The 24,332-nt window shown below is 53.8% G+C and overlaps 9 protein-coding genes across 9 annotated transcripts; 3 read left to right on the forward strand and 6 right to left on the reverse strand.

The window, feature by feature from the left end:
* Positions 1 to 428: 428 nt before the first annotated feature.
* A1O1_07939 (uncharacterized protein) lies at positions 429 to 3,128 on the reverse strand (the record flags this gene model as incomplete). The annotated part of the gene is made up of 3 exons (XM_007728805.1): positions 429 to 2,816; positions 2,871 to 3,038; positions 3,096 to 3,128. 3 exons carry the CDS (start codon positions 3,126 to 3,128, stop codon positions 429 to 431), a joined length of 2,589 nt encoding a protein of 862 aa, XP_007726995.1.
* Positions 3,129 to 3,673: 545 nt separating this feature from the next.
* Positions 3,674 to 5,237, reverse strand: A1O1_07940 (uncharacterized protein; the record flags this gene model as incomplete). Its single annotated transcript, XM_007728806.1, has 4 exons — positions 3,674 to 4,391; positions 4,437 to 4,908; positions 4,962 to 5,100; positions 5,154 to 5,237. 4 exons carry the CDS (start codon positions 5,235 to 5,237, stop codon positions 3,674 to 3,676), a joined length of 1,413 nt encoding a protein of 470 aa, XP_007726996.1.
* A 1,559-nt stretch (positions 5,238 to 6,796) lies between these two features.
* On the forward strand, positions 6,797 to 8,299 carry A1O1_07941 (uncharacterized protein; the record flags this gene model as incomplete). Its single annotated transcript, XM_007728807.1, has 1 exon — positions 6,797 to 8,299. The coding sequence occupies one exon, from the start codon at positions 6,797 to 6,799 to the stop codon at positions 8,297 to 8,299; it is 1,503 nt and encodes a 500-aa protein (XP_007726997.1).
* Positions 8,300 to 9,074: 775 nt separating this feature from the next.
* A1O1_07942 (uncharacterized protein) lies at positions 9,075 to 9,649 on the reverse strand (the record flags this gene model as incomplete). The annotated part of the gene is made up of 3 exons (XM_007728808.1): positions 9,075 to 9,139; positions 9,210 to 9,332; positions 9,427 to 9,649. 3 exons carry the CDS (start codon positions 9,647 to 9,649, stop codon positions 9,075 to 9,077), a joined length of 411 nt encoding a protein of 136 aa, XP_007726998.1.
* A 489-nt stretch (positions 9,650 to 10,138) lies between these two features.
* On the reverse strand, positions 10,139 to 10,946 carry A1O1_07943 (uncharacterized protein; the record flags this gene model as incomplete). The annotated part of the gene is made up of 2 exons (XM_007728809.1): positions 10,139 to 10,726; positions 10,782 to 10,946. 2 exons carry the CDS (start codon positions 10,944 to 10,946, stop codon positions 10,139 to 10,141), a joined length of 753 nt encoding a protein of 250 aa, XP_007726999.1.
* Positions 10,947 to 12,202: 1,256 nt separating this feature from the next.
* On the reverse strand, positions 12,203 to 12,824 carry A1O1_07944 (uncharacterized protein; the record flags this gene model as incomplete). Its single annotated transcript, XM_007728810.1, has 3 exons — positions 12,203 to 12,495; positions 12,561 to 12,693; positions 12,756 to 12,824. The coding sequence occupies 3 exons, from the start codon at positions 12,822 to 12,824 to the stop codon at positions 12,203 to 12,205; spliced, it is 495 nt and encodes a 164-aa protein (XP_007727000.1).
* Positions 12,825 to 14,316: 1,492 nt separating this feature from the next.
* A1O1_07945 (uncharacterized protein) lies at positions 14,317 to 15,858 on the reverse strand (the record flags this gene model as incomplete). The annotated part of the gene is made up of 1 exon (XM_007728811.1): positions 14,317 to 15,858. The coding sequence occupies one exon, from the start codon at positions 15,856 to 15,858 to the stop codon at positions 14,317 to 14,319; it is 1,542 nt and encodes a 513-aa protein (XP_007727001.1).
* A 1,368-nt stretch (positions 15,859 to 17,226) lies between these two features.
* A1O1_07946 (uncharacterized protein) lies at positions 17,227 to 18,868 on the forward strand (the record flags this gene model as incomplete). The annotated part of the gene is made up of 2 exons (XM_007728812.1): positions 17,227 to 17,638; positions 17,703 to 18,868. 2 exons carry the CDS (start codon positions 17,227 to 17,229, stop codon positions 18,866 to 18,868), a joined length of 1,578 nt encoding a protein of 525 aa, XP_007727002.1.
* Positions 18,869 to 20,967: 2,099 nt separating this feature from the next.
* On the forward strand, positions 20,968 to 23,148 carry A1O1_07947 (uncharacterized protein; the record flags this gene model as incomplete). Its single annotated transcript, XM_007728813.1, has 1 exon — positions 20,968 to 23,148. The coding sequence occupies one exon, from the start codon at positions 20,968 to 20,970 to the stop codon at positions 23,146 to 23,148; it is 2,181 nt and encodes a 726-aa protein (XP_007727003.1).
* Positions 23,149 to 24,332: the final 1,184 nt, after the last annotated feature.

Consider the following 24,332-nt stretch of genomic DNA (forward strand, 5'->3'; position numbering starts at 1 on the left):
CGGGTGACGTACAACTCGAGGCTCCACGCTCTTCACCTGGTGGAGTGAGCCACACTGCCACTGACACAGCATCCCAGCGTCTGACCATGGTTTTCCGCTCCGATACCTTGGCACTACAAATTGAACTGCTACGAGTCTACAGGCAAGAGTCACATCTGATACTGACGCCTTGCAAGGCTGCCATCGGATGTAGGGCCACGACATGCTGAGACTCGTCACAATGCACAGTGAAATTTTGAAAGTGAAGACGGATCTCATCGGCTCAATTTATGCTATATTCAAAACAGAAGGGGCATCCTATAAAGCCTATGAGAAGCTTTCGTGATTAAGTACAGCGGCACAGCCAGATGATAGAGGTCCAAGCAAGTTTACCCGCTAAGAGTGCACAGCACAAAGAAACAGCGAAGTCCTGCGAGCTCGTCTCATTGTCACCGCTCACTTGCTCGAGCATTCTCGCTCTCCCCCCTCCGACCGGGCGCGCCAGGCGGAAGTAGGACTTCGGGGATCTTGATGCCTACCACCCCTTTGGGCCCAATATCCTTATCCTTCTTTGGAGGTAACTTGTTTTCTCGACCAGGGCTCCCGCTGTCATCGTCATTTTCTCGAAGTTCCACTTCCAAACGTTTTAGCTTTTCCCCTCGCAAGATCTTGTTGATATCTTCTCGGTCGAGTGTTTCAAACTCAAGGAGAGCGTCCTTCAGAGCCTCGAGCTCCTTACGCTTTTCTTTGACAATTCGGTCGGCTCGTTGTCTGCCTGCTTCAACGATGTCTCGGACCTCACGTTCGATTTCCATTTTGGTTTCGCTGGATAGATTGTTATAGTCCGATGCCAGGTCCACATTCCCAAGCTTGCTGGAGTAGCCGCACTGAGTGACAAGATGATATGCCGTCCGTGTGGCGCTTTGCACGTCATGGGCGATACCGCTGGTCACCTTGTTTGGGCCAAAGATCAATTCCTCAGCCGCTCGACCACCCATGGCAACATCGATCTGAGCGAGGAATTGGTCGTAACCCATGCTGACAGCGTCCATTTCCGGTAAGAAATGGGTAACGCCAAGAGCCCGGCCACGAGGGATGATTGTCATCTTGTACAGCTGACTGCTGGATGGCGTAAACAGGTTGACCAAAGCATGGCCGGCTTCGTGATAAGCCGTCTGGATCTTGTCCTTCTCCCGGATCATTCTGGACTTGACTTCAGCTCCCATCATAATCTTGTCCTTGGCCCACTCGAAGTCCTGAGCGTTGACTCTCTTGTACTTCATGCGTGATGCGTGAACAGCAGCTTGGTTGCACAAGTTCTCAAGATCTGCCCCAGACATGCCACTTGTTGCTCGTGCAAGGACGGTCGCGTCCACATCAGGAGCGACTGGCATATTCCGCATGTGATGCTTCAGGATTTCAATGCGACCACGGACATCAGGCAGAGGAACGTTGATATGGCGATCAAATCGACCAGGTCGGGTGAGTGCTTTATCGAGAGATTCGGGATAGTTGGTTGCGGCGATCAGGATGACACCAGTACTGGGACTGAACCCATCCAACTCCGTGAGTAACTGATTGAGTGTTTGTTTGGCGTATGCAGGGTCCCGCGCGTTACGTTTTCCGCCGACAGCATCCAATTCATCAATGAAGATGATGGCGGGGGCCTTGGCTCGCGCTTGAGAGAAAAGTTCACGAACCCGCTTCGCGCCGACACCGACATAAAGCTCGTCGAACTCGGAACCTGACATGTAGAAGACAGGGACACCGGCCTCTCCAGCAACGGCGCGAGCAAGCATTGTCTTACCAGTACCTGGGGGCCCAACGAGCAAGACACCCTTGGGCAGCTTACCACCAAGCTTATTGAACTTGTCGGGGTTCTTCAAAAACTCGACGAGTTCCTGTAATTCCTCCTTGGCTTCATCACAACCATGGACATCACTGAACCGCACGGTCTGGTGCTGGGGTTGAACTTCGTTACTCTGTCCGGCCCTGGTGCGGAGACTGCCCGACATTTCGACGACCATGGTGAGAATGACCAGGAGAAAGTAGCCGGCAAGGCCGACCCAAAGGAATGTCTTCACCCATTTGAGGATGGTGGTTCCCCATGATTCTTCCACCACAACGTACAGAGGTGCTTCCCTTGCGCCTGTACCAGATTTGTTGCTTGGCATGACCAGTGAGCCACCGTAATTTTGACCTGCAACTGCTTGGCCCACGGCTTGCAGGGTCTCCGGGGGTAAGGCGCCGCCCTGGGACGCGGCTAGGTTTCCGTTCGCGCCCGGAGCCGGCACGGCGCCAACCATCTGAAGAGCTTTGAGGTACGCGGCATCTGTTGCTGGGTTGTTGGCATATCGACCAGACTGATATCTCTCGATGACAAGCTTGGGCATATTGGCTCGCAGAAGAGCAGTATAGAAGGCGTTCTGTGCGGCTGCGCTGGTAGGATTGTTATTTGCAGTCCGTTCGGCGTGGGCTAGCACGTTGTTCTGATTCGCAGGCTGGAATGCGTTTGAAAATGTCCGACGTTGGTACTTGAAACCCGGGGTTTCCTGCCGTGGCCGTGCGAACAGATGATGACTTGTCGAAGGCTGGAACCTATGTTGTTTGACCGTGTCCATTCTCGACATCGTCCGTTTTGTCGCTGTCCCTGACGCAGCGGAGGAGAAGGATCGCTGTGCGGGAAAGGTAGAAAATTGTGATGGGAGAATGGCGCTGCGAACGCTACCTGACAACCAAGGTAGTGGCTGGCGTGAACGGATATTGAGGGGTGCGAAACGTAGGCTCTCGATCGGTACGGTTGCGAGGAACTCTGGTAATTTGGTCACTGGCGACACCTGGGACAGCGTTAGGCTTCTTCATTCTCTCCATAAGGGTTCACATCCACATACCTCCAAACCGTTCATCCTCTTGTCGGCCGTTGAGAGCATCTGCGGAGCAGCCTGGGCATCTCCCTGGGAGCGCAACCGCGCAACGCGGTTACGGCGCAGCGTCTTCAAGGGCGATACGAGAAGCGAAGGAAGGGTAGCCCAGACATCGGGACCAAGCATGGACAGACCCTGTAGCGACATATGTATCAGCGGAAGTGGATTTGTGAGCGAGGCTCCAAGACGTACCGGAAGTTGGGCGAACGGAGCCTGTAAGGCCATCTTGACAACGGTGTAGGCGGCAGCGGCCGCAAAGAACAGGTGTTTCAGTCAATGGAAGGTTGTTGTTGCAGGAATGAATGAAAGAAAGAACCAGAAATAGATGCCTTGCCTTGCCACGCCAACGAGTCGCTGACAATGCAGTGGCGGGCGATGACTGTATTTCTAGAAGTGCTGGCGATGGGAGATGTATTAAGATGGTAAAGAGATCCCATCGGTAAGGTCCCTCTTGTCCTTCCGCCTCCGGCTTTCGCCATAGTATCACTAGTATCGCCACTAAAGAACTCACGTGAGACCACGTGACACGATATATACGGGCTTGGCGGTAAGATGTAAGATGCACTGCAGTGGTTGCCCTCCGCAAGTCTGAGCTCCCTACAACGTTCAACATTTATCATCCTCCAGAGCGCGCCGACATCAGAATTAGTCTTTGGCAGTAGATTACAGACGCCTTTTGGCTCACATACTCGAACCCAATACCTGAAGTCTTCGCCGGTGTGCTGCTATTCATCCTATTTGAAACAACTGAAAACATATATTTACAAGCTTCAAGGCGACGACTGAGGCAGCCTCGGTGACCCCAACGGGGATACAAATGGAGGACTTTGATTTCCCGACTTCGCCGACCTTGGCGTGATAGCAGACATGACGGGCGACTTCTTCTCGGCTCTTGTGACCGGAGTCTTCGGCGGTGAGGGTGGTCGTGTTTCTGTAGGCGTACCGCGACTCGAGTACGCCGGGTGATGCTCGTGAATGTAAGTGCTTCCGGGCAGCTCTTGGGGAGAGCTCAACTTGTTGGAGAGAGACCTCTTCTTCGCTTGCTCGTATGCAGGTGGCGAGGATACTGGGAAGATCGGCCAGTTCGGATTCGCAGCTCCCGGAGACCCAGCCTTCGCCTCCGGACTATCCAGCTCGTGCGTGTTGGGCGCCTGTGACATTTGTAACGCTGGCTCTTCCGGTGGGAATGTCGTTGACCGTGCAGCTTGAGCTGCTGCCTTGGCCCTCCGCCTCCGGATATATATGAACACGGCGATGATGACTCCCACAAAGAGAACTGCGTTGATAATGATCCCGATTTTGCCACCGAGGGGCAGTGAACTATGCGAGGAACCAGGCTTCACAAGCATATACATCTCCGAAAATACATGATCGGTGATCAACGTGAGGCCCGATACCGTTGGCGTGGATGCTGGTATGAATTTTGTCGCCGGGTCAGAATAGCATGGCGTCTGCGCACCAATTGCTGTGTAATAGACCTGGTAACCACTGATTTTGTCAGTCCACGTCTCCGCGACGCAAGGTGGGACTCACATTGGACAGCAACCGTTTGCGGTGGTAAAATAGTCCTGCGGACATCTGGTCAAGCCTGCATTTACCCCTTGGTTGAATGGACAGCAGTCGACTCTTTCGTTGGAACAGCCAATGGCTGGAAACTCGGTCACCATTGCATTGCCGCCTGCCACAACAGCAAAGTACGGTACTGTGCAACTACCGGTCATCAATGGCCTTCCTGCGAATGTTGCTGTCGATGTTCTTCCACCCATGGTCACCATGGTCTCTGGAACCACGTCTCCCGTAATGGTGAAGTACCGGGTATCAACCGAGGAGGAGGAACTGGTGGTGGTGGTGGTGGATGAAGCACTTGGTGAGCTGGTCATCACTGGAATTCCTCGTGCACTCGCACTAGCAAGGGCACTGGACAGTCCAGCCGGAGAACATCCCACGAAATCCGGAGCCGTTTCATTAACCGCAGCACACTCCTGCTTGTTGAACTGGATGGCGGCTAGGCATTGGTCAGCCTTGGAACTTCTATCTTCTTTTCGAGCCTTGACATACTTGCTTGCTCATCATCCGAACATTTCTGGTACAAGCAGCATGACAAACTACTGACATAGGCTGTGTTGGAACAAAGACAAGCAATATCAATGACAGAACATTGTGTCTGCGCTGAGGTTGAGTTGGAGAGGCATTCTTGCTGTTCCATATCAGCACACACTTTCATAAGTAAGGCATGTTCCGTGTACTGACCGCACACTCAGGAATATCCTGCACATTGATCGCCCGCACAGCTCCCAGACAAAGCAGTCCGAGAAGAAGGGAGATCAAGGTCATGGCGAACACTTCAGACTTGAGAATCACCGCTGTGAATAGTTCTCTGCTGCATCATAAGGCCGTACAGCCACGGCAGTCAGTCAGATACGACAACCGAACGAAGACCAAAAGTGCAGACGACTTCATATGGGAGAAGTGGTGGCCCGAGTATCCATTTTGCGACATCTTTGTTTCCGGTTCAGGATTCAAACAAAAGACTTACATGCCTGCGGTAGTCAGGACGACATTCTTCGAACAATGCCGGGTCTCGGCACGCGCTCGAGGGGACGTGCAATCCAGCCACCATTTGAGGCTGCTCGGAATGTGAATATACATTCTTCCCCTACTTGGCTCTTTTCCGACCAACTGAAAAGCGACGACGCACTGCGATGCGTTGTTACGCCGACGACAGCAGGATTTAAAGAGCAGCATCGTTGTGTTCTCAAATCGGGGACTGGATCGGCACCACGCACGTCCTCTCCATCTCCATCGAGCTATCCATCACAGTCTGTGGCCGCGCAAGACGTAGAGACTATGTCCCAAGTCTTGATCTGGACTATTGTATCTCTCAGATGGGACTCCCTTCTGAAAGCGTTTGCTCCCACCCTGTGACTGTTGAGAATCAGGCGGCGCAGCAGCAACACAGTCAACTCATGACCTCAGCTACATCACTGCCCCACCCGAGTTCTGGACGGTTTTCATAGCACTTCCGAATAGGTAAACCCCGTGGTAAACACCTGAGGCCCCCCTTGAATTGTCCGAGAAGGCGTTGATCCATCTTTCTCCACCGCTGTGAAGGCTGCCACGTGCCGAATCACCGAAATCGTCAGTCGTTCGCCAGGCCACTACGGACCTATCATTAAACAAAGTCCTGGAGCACTTGAGTACAGAATGCGGGATATCTTTTGTCACATGCCTCCAAGTGGCCGATAAGAAATGATAGCCACGAGCCCACCAAACATCATAGAGATGATAGTTCTTGCGCGGCTTCATTCATCCGGGTAGGACCGAGCACTTATCTACTACTGTGCGCCCGATGAGCCGCAATCGCTCGCTTGATGAACTTCAGTCTCCAGCAATTGCATGCTCGGCGCCAATCCACGGATAGATATTGCTCCCACGTGATGCCCACCATGCGCCGGAGTCCACCAAGAACTCCCATATCATGATAGTATCAGGAGTCCATCTGACTTCAAGTTGCTTGTATCGAAGTCGAAGAGATAAACATTACAAGAAGTGGAACGCCACAACATAGCGGCCGAGGTTGAGCCCGAAAGCAACAGAATACGGCGCCTGATTCGCCGAATTGAAATCGGACGAGCACTATTGATTGCAACGTCGACTTTCACTCCACTCCTTTATCAGAGCCGACAGCGATATGCTCATGAGATATCCAGATCGCATGGACGTCGAGACGCGACCTAGCACACCTCGAGGAACTCTCGCTCTTTGCTTCGACGTTGAACACGAAGTCACCTTTATAATACCGTCAGAACCTGCCACTTCCAACCCCTGATGTGCGAGTCCGCTTGAGACCGGCCGACAAGCCTTCTTTGTTATCATCAGCCATCACACTGAAGATGGGATCCTCAGCAGACACAAAGCGGCCCGGCCACAAACATGGCACGGCAGGGGAGTCATCCGTGGATTCGCAAGGACCTCTACTGGCACGCACCGTGACCTTCGACGGAAACATCCAGACCTCTCCCCCAACAGCGCGCACACTGTCGCGCATCTCGACAACCTCTTTTGCCGAGTATAAAGTGTACAAACGCCGCTTCTTCGGCCTAGCCCAGCTCGTGCTGCTGAACATCGTGGTATCATGGGACTGGCTCGCCTTTGCATCGGTCTCATCCACATCAGCGCAGTACTTCGGTACGAGCGAGACCAACATCAACTGGGTCTCGACGGCATTTCTGTTCGCATTCTGCGTGACCACGCCAGCGACCTTTCTCATCTTGCATCGGTACGGTCCACGCGTTGCCATCATTGTGGCCGCCGCGCTCCTCCTGGTCGGGAACTGGGTCAAGTACGGTGCAACTAAGGCCAACAATTTCGCCGGCGTCATGGTCGGCCAGCTGATCATCGGCTTCGCACAGCCGTTCGTCCTGTCGTCGCCCACGAGCTACAGCAATCTCTGGTTCAGTCCTGCCGGCCGCACCACTGCGACTGCAGTGGCCTCGTTGGCAAATCCGTTCGGCGCAGCCTTGGGCCAGCTCATCTCGCCGTTCTGGGCAGAAAGCCCGGATGATATTCCCAACATGATTCTCTACATTGCGATCATCTCCTCCGTGGCATGTGTACCAGCCTTCTTCATACCGGCTAGACCACCCACGCCGCCCTCGGCCGGCGCTGTTATGGATCATATGGACCGCACATCTTTGCGGCATGACTTGCACACGTTGACTCGCTCGGTCGAGTTTTATCTTATTTCCATCCCGTTCATGGTGTATGTGGGGTTCTTCAACGCTTTTTCAACCTTGCTCAACCAGATCCTCGAGCCATACGGATTTAGCGAGACCAACGCAGGCATCTCGGGTGCGATATTGATTGTTGTCGGGCTGGTCTGCGCCGCCATCTCCTCGCCCATCATCGACAAATACAAGTTCTACCTCGGCTATATCAAGCTGGCCATCCTCTTCATTGGAATACCATATCTGATCTTCGTCTGGGCACCACAGTCACGCTCACTTGCGTATGTCGACATCATCTGCGCTGTCCTCGGCGCTGCCAGCTTCGGTCTCCTCCCTGTCGCTCTCGAATTCCTCGTCGAAATCCATTACCCGGTCGGCCCGGAGCTGGGAAGCAGTCTGTGCTGGTGCGGCGGACAGCTGCTGGGCGGTATTTTCATTGTGATCATGGATGCGCTCAAGGCGTCTAGCGATGCACACCCCCCACGAAACATGAAGAATGCCCTCATCTTTCAAGCCGTCGTGGCTATGATCGTTATGCCGTTTGCGCTATCTCTTGGCTTGTTTGGTCGTCAGTCTCATGTGCGGAATCGAAGACTTGAAATCGATCGCAGCGCGCCTGAGCACGGTGTTCAGGTCTACGATGAGAATGAGAACGGAAATGTTGGCTAGCCGCTGGACCAAGGTAGTACTGCAAGGGCAAGATTCCCTCTCTATGATCACGGCCATGGAAGGAGTGCACTATAAGCATGTATTACGTGTCGGGGTCGGCAATGGCTGGCTAAGATAGATGATGTAGCCTTTCGGTCCGTAGGGATGATATAAATATACCGATATACTAGTCCCAGGTAGTTTATTTTACGCTCGTGATGAACCTACCTTCGATTTGAAACTGTATGTACATGTCGGGGACCGTGGCAGGGCGTATAACACAATAGATGCAAGAAAGATAAGAGGAAGCTATGTAGACCGTTCATAGAAGTCGAGGGAAAGCCAGATTTCGAGGGACTAAGCCCCAGATTCCGGACATGTCGCTAGGAACACACGGCATGAAAAGTCGGTTGTAACTTGCATGCTGAAGATGATCCTCTAGAGCCCGCTTGCAGGGAATACATGTCGGGATCCGTGTGCAGGTGTAGGTTCATCAATCTGAGCTTTGGCACATGCACCTGACACCCGATGCAAAACAGAGCCCTTGAACCAGGGATGAAACAAGTCTTTCATTTTAGTAGTAGCTGTACAGGCGGTGGCGGTGTGCACTATGTATTGTATCAGGGCCATCTTGCAGAATACACCCCAAGCAAGATCCCGCACTCCATGCTCATCCGGCAGCAAAGTTGGCATTTGATATTCCCGTTCGCAAGTAGCGTATGGACATTGTCTTGCTTTCGAGGGTCTGCGTTCGTTCCGGGGCCATCGAAGGTCTTCGAAATTGATTGCGACAGATCTATTTCAACTGCTTCCACAGTTTAGGAGCAGCGCATTGAGTGGCGCAGTGTTGCAGGTGGAAGACTGGATCCTGGTCAGCTCTCTGTATGCCAATGCGGTGTTTCCAAAAGTGTCAGCCATTGTTCAAGCATACATTCTTCGACACAGTCCTCCTTGGGGCCTTTGTGGTCGGGGTCTTCTTGAGCGGCGGTGACTCTCTCAACGCATTCGTCAAAGTGGTGCTTGTAACCAATGCATTGAGCGGAGCGGGCGCAGTCTGCGGGTGCGAACAATCCGATTAGCATCTCAACTCGTTCACTTTGGCGCCAGAACAGCACGACTGCAGGATGTGTCTCCTCGTTTGTACATACCCTCCTCGATCTTGGGCTTTGGGTCCTCGGGTTCCTCTTCTTCTTCCTCTTCCTCCTCCTCTTCCTCGTCGTCACCACCTTCCTCTTCCTCGCCGCCTTCTTCCTCCTTTGAGTCCTCTCCGCCTTCGCTGGATTCTTCCTCTTCGGCGGGAGCTTCAGCGTGGACCTCCTGCACGAAGGAAACCGACGTCAGCAGGTCGGAGAAGAAATCTGTGATCCCCATGTTGAAGTCTCGTATGCGGCTGAAGGGGGGAAAAGATCAGGGAGTCCGGTTAAAGGAGTAATGGGAGATACGACCCCAAAACGCCCCAGATATCCGATGGTGTAATTGACCGTACGTGTGAAAGTGCGAAGGTGCCCGAAAGGTGTAAGGAGAGCTTCTTCGGAGTTGAAAGCTCGAGCTCCAAAGTTTAGATGACTTGGAATTGCTGGACTCTGATTGGTCGCGACACCTGGATTACATAATACGTTTGACGTCCCACATCACAACAGATATTCACTCAAATTACAGATGAGGCGAGGCGAGCGCCATTTGTGTCTTCCAGAGATCCGAAGATATGGCATAGAACATATAAAAAGGCTACTGTCAGCCATGATAAGACTACAAATCCCATGCATGCAAGCCCGCAGGCAAACAGGAATCTGTTCTGTCGCGCCTAAACACCGTGCTTTCAAATCACCACAGACAGCCTTCCGAAATGCCAATGCGAGTCTATTGCAGAGGTTGCGAGAGCCTCCGGTCAAGCTCTGCCTGTATGCTTTGCTGTTGCACCTCCTCGTAACCTGGAGGCGGCTCCCGCGGTGGTTCCATATCTTCCGCGGGTGAAGCTGTTCCCACCTGACCACCAGCAGAGGATGGAATCGGACCTGCCGTCCCAGGCGACTCTATGACAGCACTGGACTCGAGCGTATCCCCTGCTGCTACTCTATCATGGCCAGATTCTTGGTAGGATGGCAGTTGATCAAGGTGGACATTGTCCAGATTGACATTGCCCAGGAAACTGTCACGTCGTTGTCCGGACGCGTTATTCTCCCGCGCGTTCGTGACAACCTGCTGCAGCCTCTCCTTGATTTGCTCGAACTTGGAGTGGAAGTCGGGCGCGCCACCATCCTTGAAGGTCAATTTGAGCTCGACTACCGCGTGCGATGCAGGAATGTTGCCTCCCGGGACTGGTTGGAGAGCGGCCTGCCAGGCATTGGGTCCAAACCAGGGCACTGTGATATGGGAGTCATGCAGATTCAAGAGTGGTGCGGAAAATGACTGAAGCTCTGCCGTAGGACTGTCGGGCAGATATACAATCTGCGTCCATTGTTAGAAAAAAGGATCAGTCGTTGATGAGCGATTTATCGCTTACTCTCTGATTAGTCAGATAGACCACGCCTGAATTGCAGTTTATGTTCAAAGGATTGCGACCTGGATAAGTCGACGGTGTTGTAATAGCGAGCGACACTCTCGGGGATGATTTGTGAATGACCTTCTCGGCGGGTAACGGTATGAAGCCTTGTTGGCCATCCAACATCACCCAGCTAGAATGCCACAATTAATATGCGAAACATTGACGGTCGGATTTCGGGTCTTACTTGATGGACATGCTGGGATGTTAGACTGCGCTATGGTTTCCCACAGTAACTCTTCTCGGCTGAAGAATGTCAAGCGCTTGTTCGGTGGGCGTTTCCGAGGTTGACGGGTCAAGGTTACGATTCCCGCCAAGGGTACAACCAGTACGATGGGAGAGATTCTAGGTTGTCAGGATGCGATATCGTGTTTCGGCAGAGTAGAAACGGAGTGATAGACGATTCTTGCGTTATAGTATAGCATGGAAGCAGGTCAGACTGGTGGAAGGATATGATACTGTGAACTTTGTAGTACTTGTACTGCTGTAGAAGGGGGTGGAATGGCATTTCGACGTAAGAGGCGGCTAAGACCTGCCAAACTTGAAGTCGCCATCCGCCAGGCAGCGCGCCAAGTCACGGAATCGAATGATCTAATCATCCCGTGATACAACCTGTCGCCGCTCTAAGATGAGCTTGGCGAGAGTCTCATTACACTGCATCGCAACATGAATCTGATGCCTTTGGGACAAGATGGCCATCGACTGACTTGCGCAACAACGCACTATTCAACATCTTCCTACTACAAAATGCCCTCCAGGAATCCTAGCTGATCTGTCATTGGCCTCTTGCTCACTTCTGTGTCAAAGCGCCTTGGCCAGTCCGGCTCGTTTAACCGCAAAGACATGCCACAGGTGCAGGTTCAGCTTGGGCTTCAAGCTGATAACGAACATTACCTTGACGATATCAGTTCTAGAACCCCGCGTAACTGCCACGGCCTATCTCCCAATGGCCGCATCGAATGCTCTTCATGTCCTCGTTGGAATTGATGCGGAAAAGCATGATGTTGACTTGAAGACACTCTTGGAAGCCGGGTCACGTCAGTCTACGAAACAACGAACGTGTGGATGATTATTCCGTGCATCTAGAATGCTTCTTAGCATGAAAAAGATCTCGTGCAGCTGTACGCGATCAGTATTATGCGACAACCCATTGAGGGAATCGTCGAATTATATGAACAAAAGCCATTTGTCCAAGGGCCTGTTGTGACGGCCAATTGACCTTCTTTCCTCCCATGCGCCAGTCAGGTATGGTCATTTTATCCTGACTTGAAGGTTGGTCATAAAAAAAGGTCAAGAAGGCTTGAAGCTGCGGTTGCAAGCAAGAATCTCAGCCACAGAAAAGAATCCATGCGAACGCCTCCAGGATCGGGCTCAACAAACAATCAGATAACAGTAGGACTGGGATGATGTTGTTCCGGAGCCGTTGGGGTCCAGTCACCCCATTGAGGACGTCCGCCTCCGTGTGGTGGGCTCCAGCCTCCTTTCTTAGGAGGACCGCCCCATCCTTTGAAGCCCCATTTTCCTCCGGGAGGACCGCCCTTCCATTTGCCCTTTCCCCAATGGCCGCGACCAGGAGGACCACCGAAGCCGTGTTCTTTTGGACCACCACCACCCCATCTCTTGACCTCGACATGGATGCCGGCGTTTGCGCAGAAGCCTTCAGCAGTGTCGATGACTATTGACAAGTTAACCTCTGTTTCCTGTGGAACGCAAGCAGCGGAGATCTCAAGGGTGACTCACCTGTCTTGTCCGCATTGCAGTCGTCCTCAGCACATTGTGCCACGGAAGGGAAGAACCTCTCAGATGTGCAGATACAGGCTGTGTCACTGGCAGAGCATCCTGTGAGGGCGATGGCATTGGTCATGCAGATGGCCTGGATGGCATGGTCAGCGACAGGAGTCTTGGGAGGAGCCTTGCCCATGGGAGAGATCTTACTGAGCATAGAGGGACACGCATGGCTTGCGAGGCAACAGCCAGAGCAAGAACGATGAAAGCGGTCTTCATCGTGGAGGTGTAGGGCGGAGATGCCCAAATGGTTCGTTCTTGGGTGGTGTCTGGTGTCGAGTGTCGAGAGAGTCGGGGGGATTGTTGAGGAGGGGATATTAAGAGCACCGGGACTCTTAGCGAGTGACCGTGCAAAAAACGAAGGACGATGAGCTAACGAGCGACTGGAGAGCGGGAAAGAGAAGAGTGCAGCAAGCGAAGAGGTCCGACTGCTTTTTGATAAGTAAGTGTCGAGTCCGGTCCAGCGCTGGGCGCCCGGGGGTGGAGTCATGCTCTCCTCAACAACAGACTTGCTCAGCTCATCACAACATGACTCAATATGGTGGCTGTCCTTGTCGCCTCGACCGCACCTTACGAGACCCCCGGCTTAGCGAGCGATGCTCCACCCAGCAGCAACAAATATGGATTATCGAAGGTGCGGCCGGCCCATGGGCCAAAAGTGTATCAACGATCTGCTGGCAATGTCTCGGAGCCACCTTGGGCATTGCAGCGTGGAGATTGACTGGCACTCCTATCAACAGCTGGCCGCTCACTTTTTCGCGGGCTGGATGATTGACAGGGGCTTCCCGTGGTTGCAGACCGGTCCTGCTCCGGTGTCCCAAGGAGACCTAACCCGGGATGATGAAACTTTATACCCACTCCTGGCCATCCTGACTGGCTCCACCCCTGGGGCCGCTTCGCCGGCCGGAGAAGGCTCCGCTCTACTCTTTTAACGCAAATCTACTATCAGGCCACAAGGAACACCATTGGACGAATGGCGCCTGCCTTCGCTTCTGGACTGCATTATCGTCCTGCCTGATTTACATTCTGGTCTCAAAACGGCGCGCCCTCCCACTCGCCCTGGTCCTTACCACTCCCCTGTCCGCAGTACAATTTCGGGAGCCCGGTGACTTGGAATACCGTGAACAGACGCCCGTCCTATGTGGCTGTTTCTTTGTTGGGAGGAAATTGCATCCTGGGCTGATGGACTGAACTCCACCTGGAACTCAACCAAGGACGGTTATTCCTGTTCCTCCATTGTCTCTGGGATTATTCCCACATGTCTGGTTGAAAAACTGCCATCCCATGAATTGCCGCGGGGTCAGCCAGCTTCATGTCGTCCTCATGCCGTCCATTTTCAATAGTCTGCTAATTACGTTTCCACGAAGATACGAAGATACGACTTGCGGACCCACGGAAACGTCGCAAAAAGGCCCAGATCGACCGCTTTGCGATGGGACTCAAGCGGCCCTTCTCGTCCACATCCCGTTTGAGGCGCCCAGCTGATGATCTCCGTTTTCCCCTTCTGGCAGAGCTCCAGGGTAGATCGTGTCGCTGCTCAAAGAGGGGCGGTTGGAAAGACAAGGTAGTTCCACAATACGGCAGCTCCCATGTCATGTCTCTTGTGGATTGAATTTGGTCTCATCGGGTTGGTACCCAGGTACGGTAGGTATCGTTACAGCCCAAACTCCCCGGAATCTATATCCCATACAATGAAAATGATGAGAGAACGCTAATTCTTCCCCCACACACCCGATTTGAAGCCCCAATTGGGCTTTTCGCTCACGCCGCGAGCTCTTTTGTACATCCATTGTGCAAAGTTCACGGTAGGTCCGTCAATGACTTTGGTGACGATCTCGGCCAACCAGAGCGTGACCGGCAGTAACACCACATGTGCCATGATAAAATTGACTTCCAAGCCAAACGGACCCCAGCTCGGGAACGGGCACAAATTGATCCACGCAGGTACAAGTTCCGCATGGGCGTCCCGAATGCGGCCTGTCGCGGCATAGACTCGATCGCCAAGCGACCACAGCACCGGTCCGTGGACCAGGTACAGTCCGAAAGAGACTCTGCCGAGGTATTGGCAGAAGTTGGTCTCGAAAAAGGCCTTGAGACTCTTGATTCGAGGCACCGCAGCTACGATGAATGTGGCGGCCCAGAAGCGGTAGAACCATCGAGGATCGAACACCGCCTGCGGCTTCAAGAACGACAGGTAGTACCAGCCAGGCGACTTTCGGAGGTGGTCGAGGTCGCCGGTAATGGAGGGCACGCCTCCAAGGTACAAAGCGATGCACAGCAGAGTGTAGTAGATGGCGTCTTTGAAGGGCTCCAGCTGCTTGAAGAAGGACGGCAGTTCGTTCCTGATGGCCAGCAAGTCCAGATCGCAGAGCAGCATGCCCATGGCGAACAGGCTGCAGAACCAGCCATCCACGATGTAGAGGAAGTAGAAGACCAATCCGGCTTCACAGCACAAGCGGGCGTTCCTGCTGAGTCGAGCGAAGGCCATGAGGCATGTATAGATGACAATGGAGCCCTTGAATTCCAGCGCGATCGACCAGGTGTGGTCATTGTACCCGAACGCCGGGTCCTCATGGAACACAAAGCTGTAGTTCTTGATTTCGGAGTACCACTTCCACACCTCGTCAATGTACTTCTTCTCCGGCTCATAGGCGCCTGGCGAGAGCGACCTGAGCCCGAACAGGTGCCACGAAGTCATCCAGACGAACGTGGTGGCAATGACGGGCAGATACAGCCGGGCCCAGCGGCGGAACAAGGCTGAGCCGAGATTGTCGGCCACCTGGGTCGTCTCGCCCGCTTGGATCAGACTCATGGGTTTCGCGGACAAGACGTAGCCGGAGATGACGAAGAAGACGGCCACCGCCAAATGGCCGCCGGAAAACAAGACGCGGATGCCGGGTATGCAGATGAAATAGAACTGTTTGTCCCAGCCATAGGCGTTTTCGAGGATGAATTCACCGCCGATGCCCGCGTGGCCCCAGACTTGGTGGTGCAACACGTAGACGAGCAGAGCGGCAAATCCACGCAGGCCGTCAAGGTAGGCCGTGCGGTGCAGCGGTTTCTTGGGCCGGTGGCCGCTGAACCAGGCGGAGGGGCTGATAAAGTCTTCATAGCGTTCTTTGACTTGCTCCAACCAAGTTGACGCTGGCTCTGGCTCCTGCGAGTCGAGCAGGCCCTTTTCGAGCATCACGTCGTCGGACGACGTGTTTTTGTTCATGTTGACGGCATTGACCTCGGACAGACGTGCTGCCATGGTCTCTCAATCGATCAAAGCGAGAGGAGAGGGCCTTAAGCCAAATACTGGTTGTCGTCTAGGTGGGCTCTCGGCGGAATTGAGGTTGTGTCCTGCTTTCAGCTGCGTGTTCGAGACAAAATCAAACATGGACGAGAAGTATGTGTTATGTAGGAGAGGTTGCTAGTCGCTGCCAACAGCATATGGCACGTTGTTGGCTGAGAGTCAAGTCGTGGACAAAAGAACTTGCAGTCAGAGAACGCTCTGACACAATCGACCACTTGACAGTGTTGAAGGACGGGAGCATCGAGCGCTTATCGCGGTGCATGTGGTTGACATTGACAGTGGCACAGACACAGACACAGACACCGACATATCACGCGCGCCGATCCTCAGGTTCCGCGCTTTCGGTGTGAGACACCTTTGAAAGGGAAAATGAGGTTGTGACAGGGGCCACGGCCTTGTGGCCTTGTGGGCTCAGGGGGGCCCAATGAGGCGGACAGATCCACCCCGGGCCGGTGTGGGGGTGCAACAAGTCGCTGCTGATCGTGTCCGCCAGACTAAGATCCCGGCACATGGATACTTCAGACTCTGGCGCGGTTGGCGGTCGGTTTCTTGACTTCTGCATCATATGCTAGTAACCCCCGACCCCTGCCGTAGGACGAGCATGGACCCATGTCTTTCGTCACGGTTTGACTCTCAGCATTTTGTTCATTATTTGCAACTAGCGAGGCTTCACCAGGGCAGTTCGAAGCAAACGGGCGGTCTCGAAAGCCACTTGCCCCCCTTTCTCACCCATTTCCGGGACGTTTGTCCTAGAGACCTGACTCACATCGTAGTCTGGGCTAGTGCTACGATGCTTGTCGAGCAGGAAGCTTGACGGCTGGCTGGACTGCCCATTCTGGCCCAGACATGCAGCAATGGTGCATTGCACATCTTCGGGGGCGCTTCCAAAAGCGGATGAATGTTCAGCACGCCGCAACTCTTCTATTGACGCTGGAGAGGTCGAGACTGTGGCCGATCAGCCCCGAATTTGCTGTTTGGTGGTCAATGGTTCGGACTCGGGCTGAACTGGACCTGGATGCCAAACAAAAGGGATCCATATTCGGAAATCTCTCTGCTGGGTCCCGGTGGATAACCCTACCACAATCGATAACCCCCTCCACGCGATAGATTGGAGGCTCCAGATCTGGCTGGGTCCAGTACCGTGGTGGGATCGTGTCACTGTCAGGGACCTGTCTCAAAAGAACAATCGCACACCAACACTTGTCACTTGTCTTCTGTCAGAATTAGGTGCCTTTTCACTGTCGTTCCCTCGCTCCATGAGCTTCGCAAGACGACAAGCGTCTGGTTGTTTGTGAGAGACTACTTTCACCATCGCCGTTGGTCATGAAGTTCCAACCCTCGCGGCAGGCCTCCGAGGGCTTCGTGGGCAAGCAACTCCGCAGGATCATCCCCTTATGCATCGCCTGCGTCGTCCTGCTCCTGTACCGCAATGCCGTTACTGGCGGCTCGGCCGAATCAGCGCCGTCGGTGGTCGGCCGATTCCCTCGGAAGATTTGGCAGTCGTGGAAGGTCGGCCCTCTTGCGTTCGACCAGAGGGACATAGACCGAGCGAAGACGTGGACGGTCAAGAACCCGGGGTACCGATATGAGGTCCTCACGGATGATAATGCGATGGGCTATGTGGAACACCACTATGGCCCGCAGGTCCTCAATCGGCCGGACATTGTGCACACCTACCGGTCACTCAACGACAAGATCATCAAATCCGATCTGCTGCGATATCTGGTCATGTATGGTACGTGTTTGCCCTCTTCAAGCTCTCATTCGTGCGCATTCTGTGGCTAACGTGAGTACTACAGCGGAGGGCGGTGTCTACGCGGACATCGACGTGGAAGCTCTCAAGCCTCTCGAGCTCTTCATCCCGGATCGGTTCGACGAGAGGGACATTGACATGGTGATTGGGGTCGAGACGGACGAACCCGGCTTCTTGGACCACCCTGTGCTCGGATCGAAATCGCGGTCGTTCGTGCAGTGGACCTTCATCTGCAAGCCGCGACTGCCCGTGATGATGAGGCTGATCGACGGCATCCTGGCCTGGCTCAACGAAATGGCGAAGAAGCAAGGCAAAACGATCTCGGAGCTGCAACTGGACTTTGATGAGGTCATCAGCGGCACTGGGCCTTCGGCGTTCACGGAGGCCATCTTGGCTGAAATCTCGAGCATCCGCGGCGAGCCGACCACGTGGGATCACTTCCACAACATCCTGGAGTCGAAAGTGGTTGGACGCGTTCTGGTGCTCACCGTCGAGGCGTTTGCAGCTGGCACGGGCCATTCAGACTCGGGCAATCACGGCGGGAAAGGCGCGCTGATCAAACATCACTTCCACGCGTCGTCGTGGCCCACCAGCCATCCTCGCTACAAGCATCCGGTGTACGGCGAGGTGGAGAAATGTAACTGGAACCCGGAATGCATCAAGTTGTGGGACGCCAACACCAAGTTCTTCGACTCGCTGCCGGCGCAGGAGCAGGTGAAGCTGATTGCCATGAAGGAGTTGGAGGATGCCAACAACCCAAATCCTGAGGATGAAGCCCCCTTGGGCGGCCAGGGCGCCGCTCAGCAACCTGAGGGAGCTGTGCCGGTCCAGGCGCCGTTCGCGGATGCGCCAGAGGGCTGGTATCAAGGGGAACCGGAAGCTTACGAGGGTGATCCGGAGGCTGAATTAGAAATGCCGGCCCCTAAGCCAGTGGCGAAACCTGAGGCGAAACCGGTGCCGAAACCTGAAGCAAAGCCTGAAGCAAAGCCTGAAGCGAAACCTGAGGCGAAACCAGAAGCAAAGCCTGAAGTCAAGGCTGAAGCCAAACCAGATGCGAAGCTCGAGGCCAAACCTCAAGACAAAGATGCGCAAGAGAAGCCTGATGTCAAGTTGGAGGTTAAGGAGGCCAAAGCTGAACCCAAGCCTGAGGCGAAGCCTGAACCCAAGCCCGAAGTCAAAGATGAGAACAAAGGAGCAGACATCTGGGTATGACGGGGCACATGAAGCAGATGCAAGACAGCGGTCAGGTATAGGAGTTTGATCATAGAGATATTTTACTTGTTACATTATTGAAGAATCTCGGGCAGGCGCAACGGAATACAACAGGATTGAAGACTTTGTGGCGCGGCATGCAAACAGCAGCAACTTGAAGAGGGCGCTTTCGGGGGACGATATCTCAAGCACGGGGCGTTATGTGATGGTATCGACAAGAGACATGTTGATTCTTCGACACCTCGTCATCGTGATAGAGGTTGATGTGGAAGCGTTGGAAGTTTTCGACCTCCAAGGGGTCATATTGATTGCTACAGAGTAGATCTGGAGATTCAATGACAATTTTTCTGTAAAGAGAACATGTTCTGCAACTACTAGTAGTACCTTGTAGTAGATACTCTCCGGTTAATTGAACTTGAATGTTGCTGCTGTGCTGTCTGAGTACCTTAGACTTCATCGTTTGCGTCCCCCCTTTTTTTTGGCCGAGAAATTCGAGTATCAAGACAAGCAGTGTGGCTTTTTTCGTCACATATTTTCAGAATCGTATTCCACCTTGTGCTATCCACATTGACAGCAACTACCTGCGTACTACTCTAATACTATACTAGGTAGTATCACGTAAACCACGCACTTGCCTCTCCTCTTTCCTTCAAGTGGCTTTGCAGCTGAAATGATTGCTCTTTCCCAAACCGTGCGAAACGCCGGTCGTTTGACGTCATGGGATCAATCCTCAATCTTCAATCTTCACTGATCAATTTTCTCCATTCTGCTCCAAAGGTTTTTGTTCTGGAAGAATACTCTGTAGTATGTTTTTTTCTCCATCAGGCCATCAACTCACCAACTCGATCATCCACTCACTCGCTCACCCACTTCGAGCTGCTGCTGCCGAGCCGCTGAATCCCGAACTCCGCACGGTCCTCTCTGACCATTGTCCACTCTTCTTCCCACTAGCATCTCAGCCTCTACTCTATAGTCTGTGCACCTGTCAACCGCTCTCCTGGGTTGCCATGTGTCCGGCACAAGCCCTTCGCAGCCCTACAATTCAATCACGTCCCCGAAAAATCGCCCGGAAAAGTTCTTGGGGCCCCGTCCGGTCAAGATCTCAACTCCACTGCCACGGCCACCAGGGGCAGCTCCTTTATCGGACTGTGACCAAAAGGAGACCTCCTTAGCCCATCATCCCGCGCCTCGGCTCCTATCACCCCTGGCAGTGTACGATTGGCCTACATTGGCTTTCGGTGGCTTGCCGCCAACCAGTTAATGCTACAGAGATTTGTCGATCAACCTCTGGTTCCTGGCTGATCCTTTCCACGTTTCATGGGGCTTGGGCTTGACCTGCCGCTCTGGCAATTGATGCCCGCATAGCGAATGATGGCTGAAGCTTCCCATACAGCCACAACCCGCGGCGGCCACCGGCAGAGCTCATCGCCTGGCGGTCGGGGATGAACAAACGAGGTGATATTCCTGCCGAGAGCGTGGCACCCCTGTCACAAACATCGTGGCTACATCCACCTCAACATTCTCCCAATGATGCTGATCACCCCCGTTTTTGCCAGTACACCGTCGCCCACACATATGTAGACTTGGGAACATCACTGACTGATCAGACCCAAATAATGTACAACGTCGCACTCAATCAATCGACTGGTCCCTGACACAACACAGCATGCCTCGCTAAGGCCTGACATACATGGTCCATCACGTCGTGTCACAACTCGGACGCCGACATTTCGGGCTAGACCCCAACCACCAACGAACCTCTCCTCTGCTCAAACCTTTCTGCAGAGTGGTCATGCCTCGCTAAGGCCTGACATACATGGTCCATCACGTCGTGTCACAACTCGGACGCCGACATTTCGGGCTAGACCCCAACCACCAACGAACCTCTCCTCTGCTCAAACCTCTCTGCAGAGTGGTCTAGTGAGCCCATCACCATGGAGGCGCCTCGCGTCTCCAAAAGCCGTGTAGGCACCTTGTCCAAGACGGCTTGTGTTGGCTGTCGACGCCTCAAAGTGGGTAGTTCCAGATCATGGACACATCAGACATTTGTGACCTGACGCCTCTAGATGAAATGCATTTGGACACCAGGCCAGCCTTGCATGCGATGCCAGAATACTAAACGAAGATGTGTCTTTGCGACGCCCAATAACCAACAGAGGCCGCTTTCTCCCTACACATACGCACAGACAGACGCACAGACACCATCGCCAGCCGTGGGATATCGGACGACAGACCTGAACAACACTCTCCAAGATGCCTTCACGGCAACCTCACATATCAACAACACGCCTCCATCGGCCACGCGACCTACAGCATGGCGGTTAGTGCCAGTCTCACCATCGCAATCCTTCAAAACGCCCTACCAAAGCTCAGCGGAGTTTTATGAGCCCTCGACATCAATACCATTGCCGACCCTCCCAGGGCACGATACGCTCTGGTCCCATCCGGCCTTGAACCATGCGCCAACACCTGCTGTCGCATCCGCAATCGCATCGCCTCCGCGGAGTCCCAATGGCATTGGCGACACCCCTGCGCTGCAGTCTCGTCCAACCTCGACGAAGCTGACCACCCACGATGACTACGGTCTCGGACACGACGTTGGACAATCACAGAACCCGAACTTGCCCACCGACGAAGAGATGAACCACTTGTGCCGCTTCTTCATCGGGAACCTGCTCATCCATATCCCCCTGCTGACCGAAGACGACGTCGGGGATTATGGGACCATGGTGAAGAAGAAGAAACGCTTACTCGCTTGCACCATGGTCTACGTCGCCGCGAGGTATGTACCTGGATGCAAAGCAATCCGCAGGATGCTTCTTCCCGACATTCTCGCCATTCTGAAGCCCTTGCCACGTTATTGTGACGATGACACGCGGTGGACTACTTTACAGGCCTTTGCCGTGCTATACAACTGGGCTTTACCCCTGGACATTGTGTCTCAGGAGGAGACCGGCGAGTTCGATCCCATCTTGAACTATGATACATTAAGAGTCCCCTTGGACACCCTGGCTCGACAATGTTCACTACACAAGGCGGCGGAAGAGCTTGCTATGTTCCAGGAACGAAATCGCGATGGCGCGGACATCCGCCAGACTTTTGCATTCCGGAAATATCTCTTTTCGCTCTGGCTGTTTGGAGTGAGTCATTTCCGTTCGCTGTTGGCCCGCAGTCCTCCACGTGTGCAACCGGACTCGGCCATCCGCTCATGCACGCGTCTTCTCCGAACTTACGCCGGCGACGATCAAGTCCGCCATATCCTCGCACAGGCGGACTTGTGTCTGATATGGTCGCAACCTAGCCACAACGAGTGGTGGTGTTCAATGCCCAATGGTATGGAGGTCGAGTCGACCCTGGCCGTGCTCAAGAACATGGATGAGTCGCTGGAGACCTGGCGCCGCACATGGTTTACACCGGAACAGACACGATCCGACCAGCTCCATTCTCTGGAGTTCCAATACTGCTTCTCTCGCTTCTGCGTCAGCGTATATGTGAGCAAGCTATATCAGTCATCTACTTCGGCGAGATCGTCACCCCTCCTCAGTCTCAGCCTGATCAGCAAATCGATCGAGAGGGCTTCTCAGTCCGGTCGGCTTTTCTTGGATCTACGACCGCTGTCCAAGTCACTGGTGCGGTTTCGGCCCGAAGACACCTTTGGCATGCTGGCTTTGGGATGTTCCTACGTGCTGGGTGCGCATCGACTACTGCGTGATGTGAATCTGGTCAACCCTGGCCATCTCAACGTCGTCCGCTCCCTGGCCGAACTCATGGTCGAGTTGGGTCTTGATAGCAAGCATGTGGCCCGCATTTACGGAGAGAGCGTACTGGGCTGCCTGGCATTACAGCTTCAGGCCATCAATGCGAACGCACCAGCGTTGAATCATTCCCACCTACAGTCACAGTCGCAGCCGCATCCACATCCACAACCACATCCGTCTGGCATGCAAAGCCCCGAAGCGGACCGGACGACATCGGCAGGCTCAAAGGCATGGATGTCGTTCAACGCGGTCAGCCCAGGTTCAGTGGGGTCTCCTCAGATGTTCGACTTGGTCGCCGCGGTTGATGAGGTCTGGCCATTATCGCCCGTCAATCTACAAGACCAACCGCCGGCCGAGCAGCGACCGGTGTGGACGACTGGGGCTGGAGCCACTCCGGCTAGCCAGCACCCTACGATTGCTGGGGGAAATGCAACTGGTGGAACTGGACTTGGTCTCAACTACTATGGCTCGGAGTCTATGGTCTATGCCTCAACAACCGAGGGCATGAGTTATGCGGCGTGAGCTTTGGCTGGTGTTCACGACGGGTCTATGGGTGCTCAATACCGAGTGGACACAGCGTGCTGAGTTGGGTTTCTACGCCTGGGACCTTCCGGCGACCGAAACCAGAGTCGGGAGTCAACAGTCAACATTCACAAGCAGCTGCTGAGAATCAACCGTGGAAACCTCACATGCGTCTGCCTTCTGTGGCGATGACCGATAGCCAGCCGAGAGCCAATCTCATTTCCAGTGGTCGACAACGCATCTTTGCATGAGTCTTGCAGGGCTCGCGTTACAATACTAGGATGTTCGACACGGTCGCGCATGGCCTGTTTCACTACTCAACCGCTTGTTGATTTTCGTTTACCAACCTCCGGCGTGATTGGGCAGTGGGGGAGACAAGGTGGAGTATACAACAACCGGGGTCGCAGCACTGATAAGAGTGCGCGAGGATATTGGGAAATAGTCTGACCAGATTTCAACAGTGACCTCACAAGGACCTGACCGGACCAGAATGTGGATGTAGAATACAGGCAGATGGGTTGCAGCGTAGGCAGGATGCTCGCTCACTCATACTTCACTCAGCATGCAAGCGTTCAAGCGTTGGAGTTGGTGAACATGCATGCATGTCGATATGCAGAGTGGCATGTTTGATTGCAATCGAACATTTGACTACTACCTTGGGGTTTAGAGTTGTCGCTCGTAGCGTTTATTAGTTACTCCGTCTGGAGCTTAAGGCCTTGTGCGAGAAGAGGATTTAGGATCAGAAGTGGACTGACGGTACGTATCATGGATGCATCGGCAGATGGTGATGGACGTGGTGGAAATGCTGTCGATCATGGACGGCGTACACCCGCTTTTCGTTGGGACGCAGAACCGTAAGACGCCTGAGAGACGGCTGATGCAACACGGCACGGAGAAACACAAAACACAAAACAACAAACAGCAAACAGAAAGCAGCGCTCGAAACGCAAAAAGTCGCTGGTGACGATTGAGGATTGTCGATTGTCGAGGGATGCTGTGCCTTGTGCCTGCGCCTTTGGAGAAGATGCGGCTCGAAAAGGGGATCGAGCAAGAAGTCAGCAAGTCAAGAGGTCCACAACCGAACGAATGGGAAATGCGTTTTCTTCCTCTGGCCGGCGTCTACAGCCAGGATGTACAGACTCTACAGAGAGACAGTTGGGGTTCATTGGGTTAAAAGGTTGGGT

Source organism: Capronia coronata (assembly GCF_000585585.1).
Source record: "Capronia coronata CBS 617.96 chromosome Unknown acBCG-supercont1.7, whole genome shotgun sequence".
Classification (NCBI taxonomy): Eukaryota; Fungi; Ascomycota; class Eurotiomycetes; order Chaetothyriales; family Herpotrichiellaceae; genus Capronia; species Capronia coronata.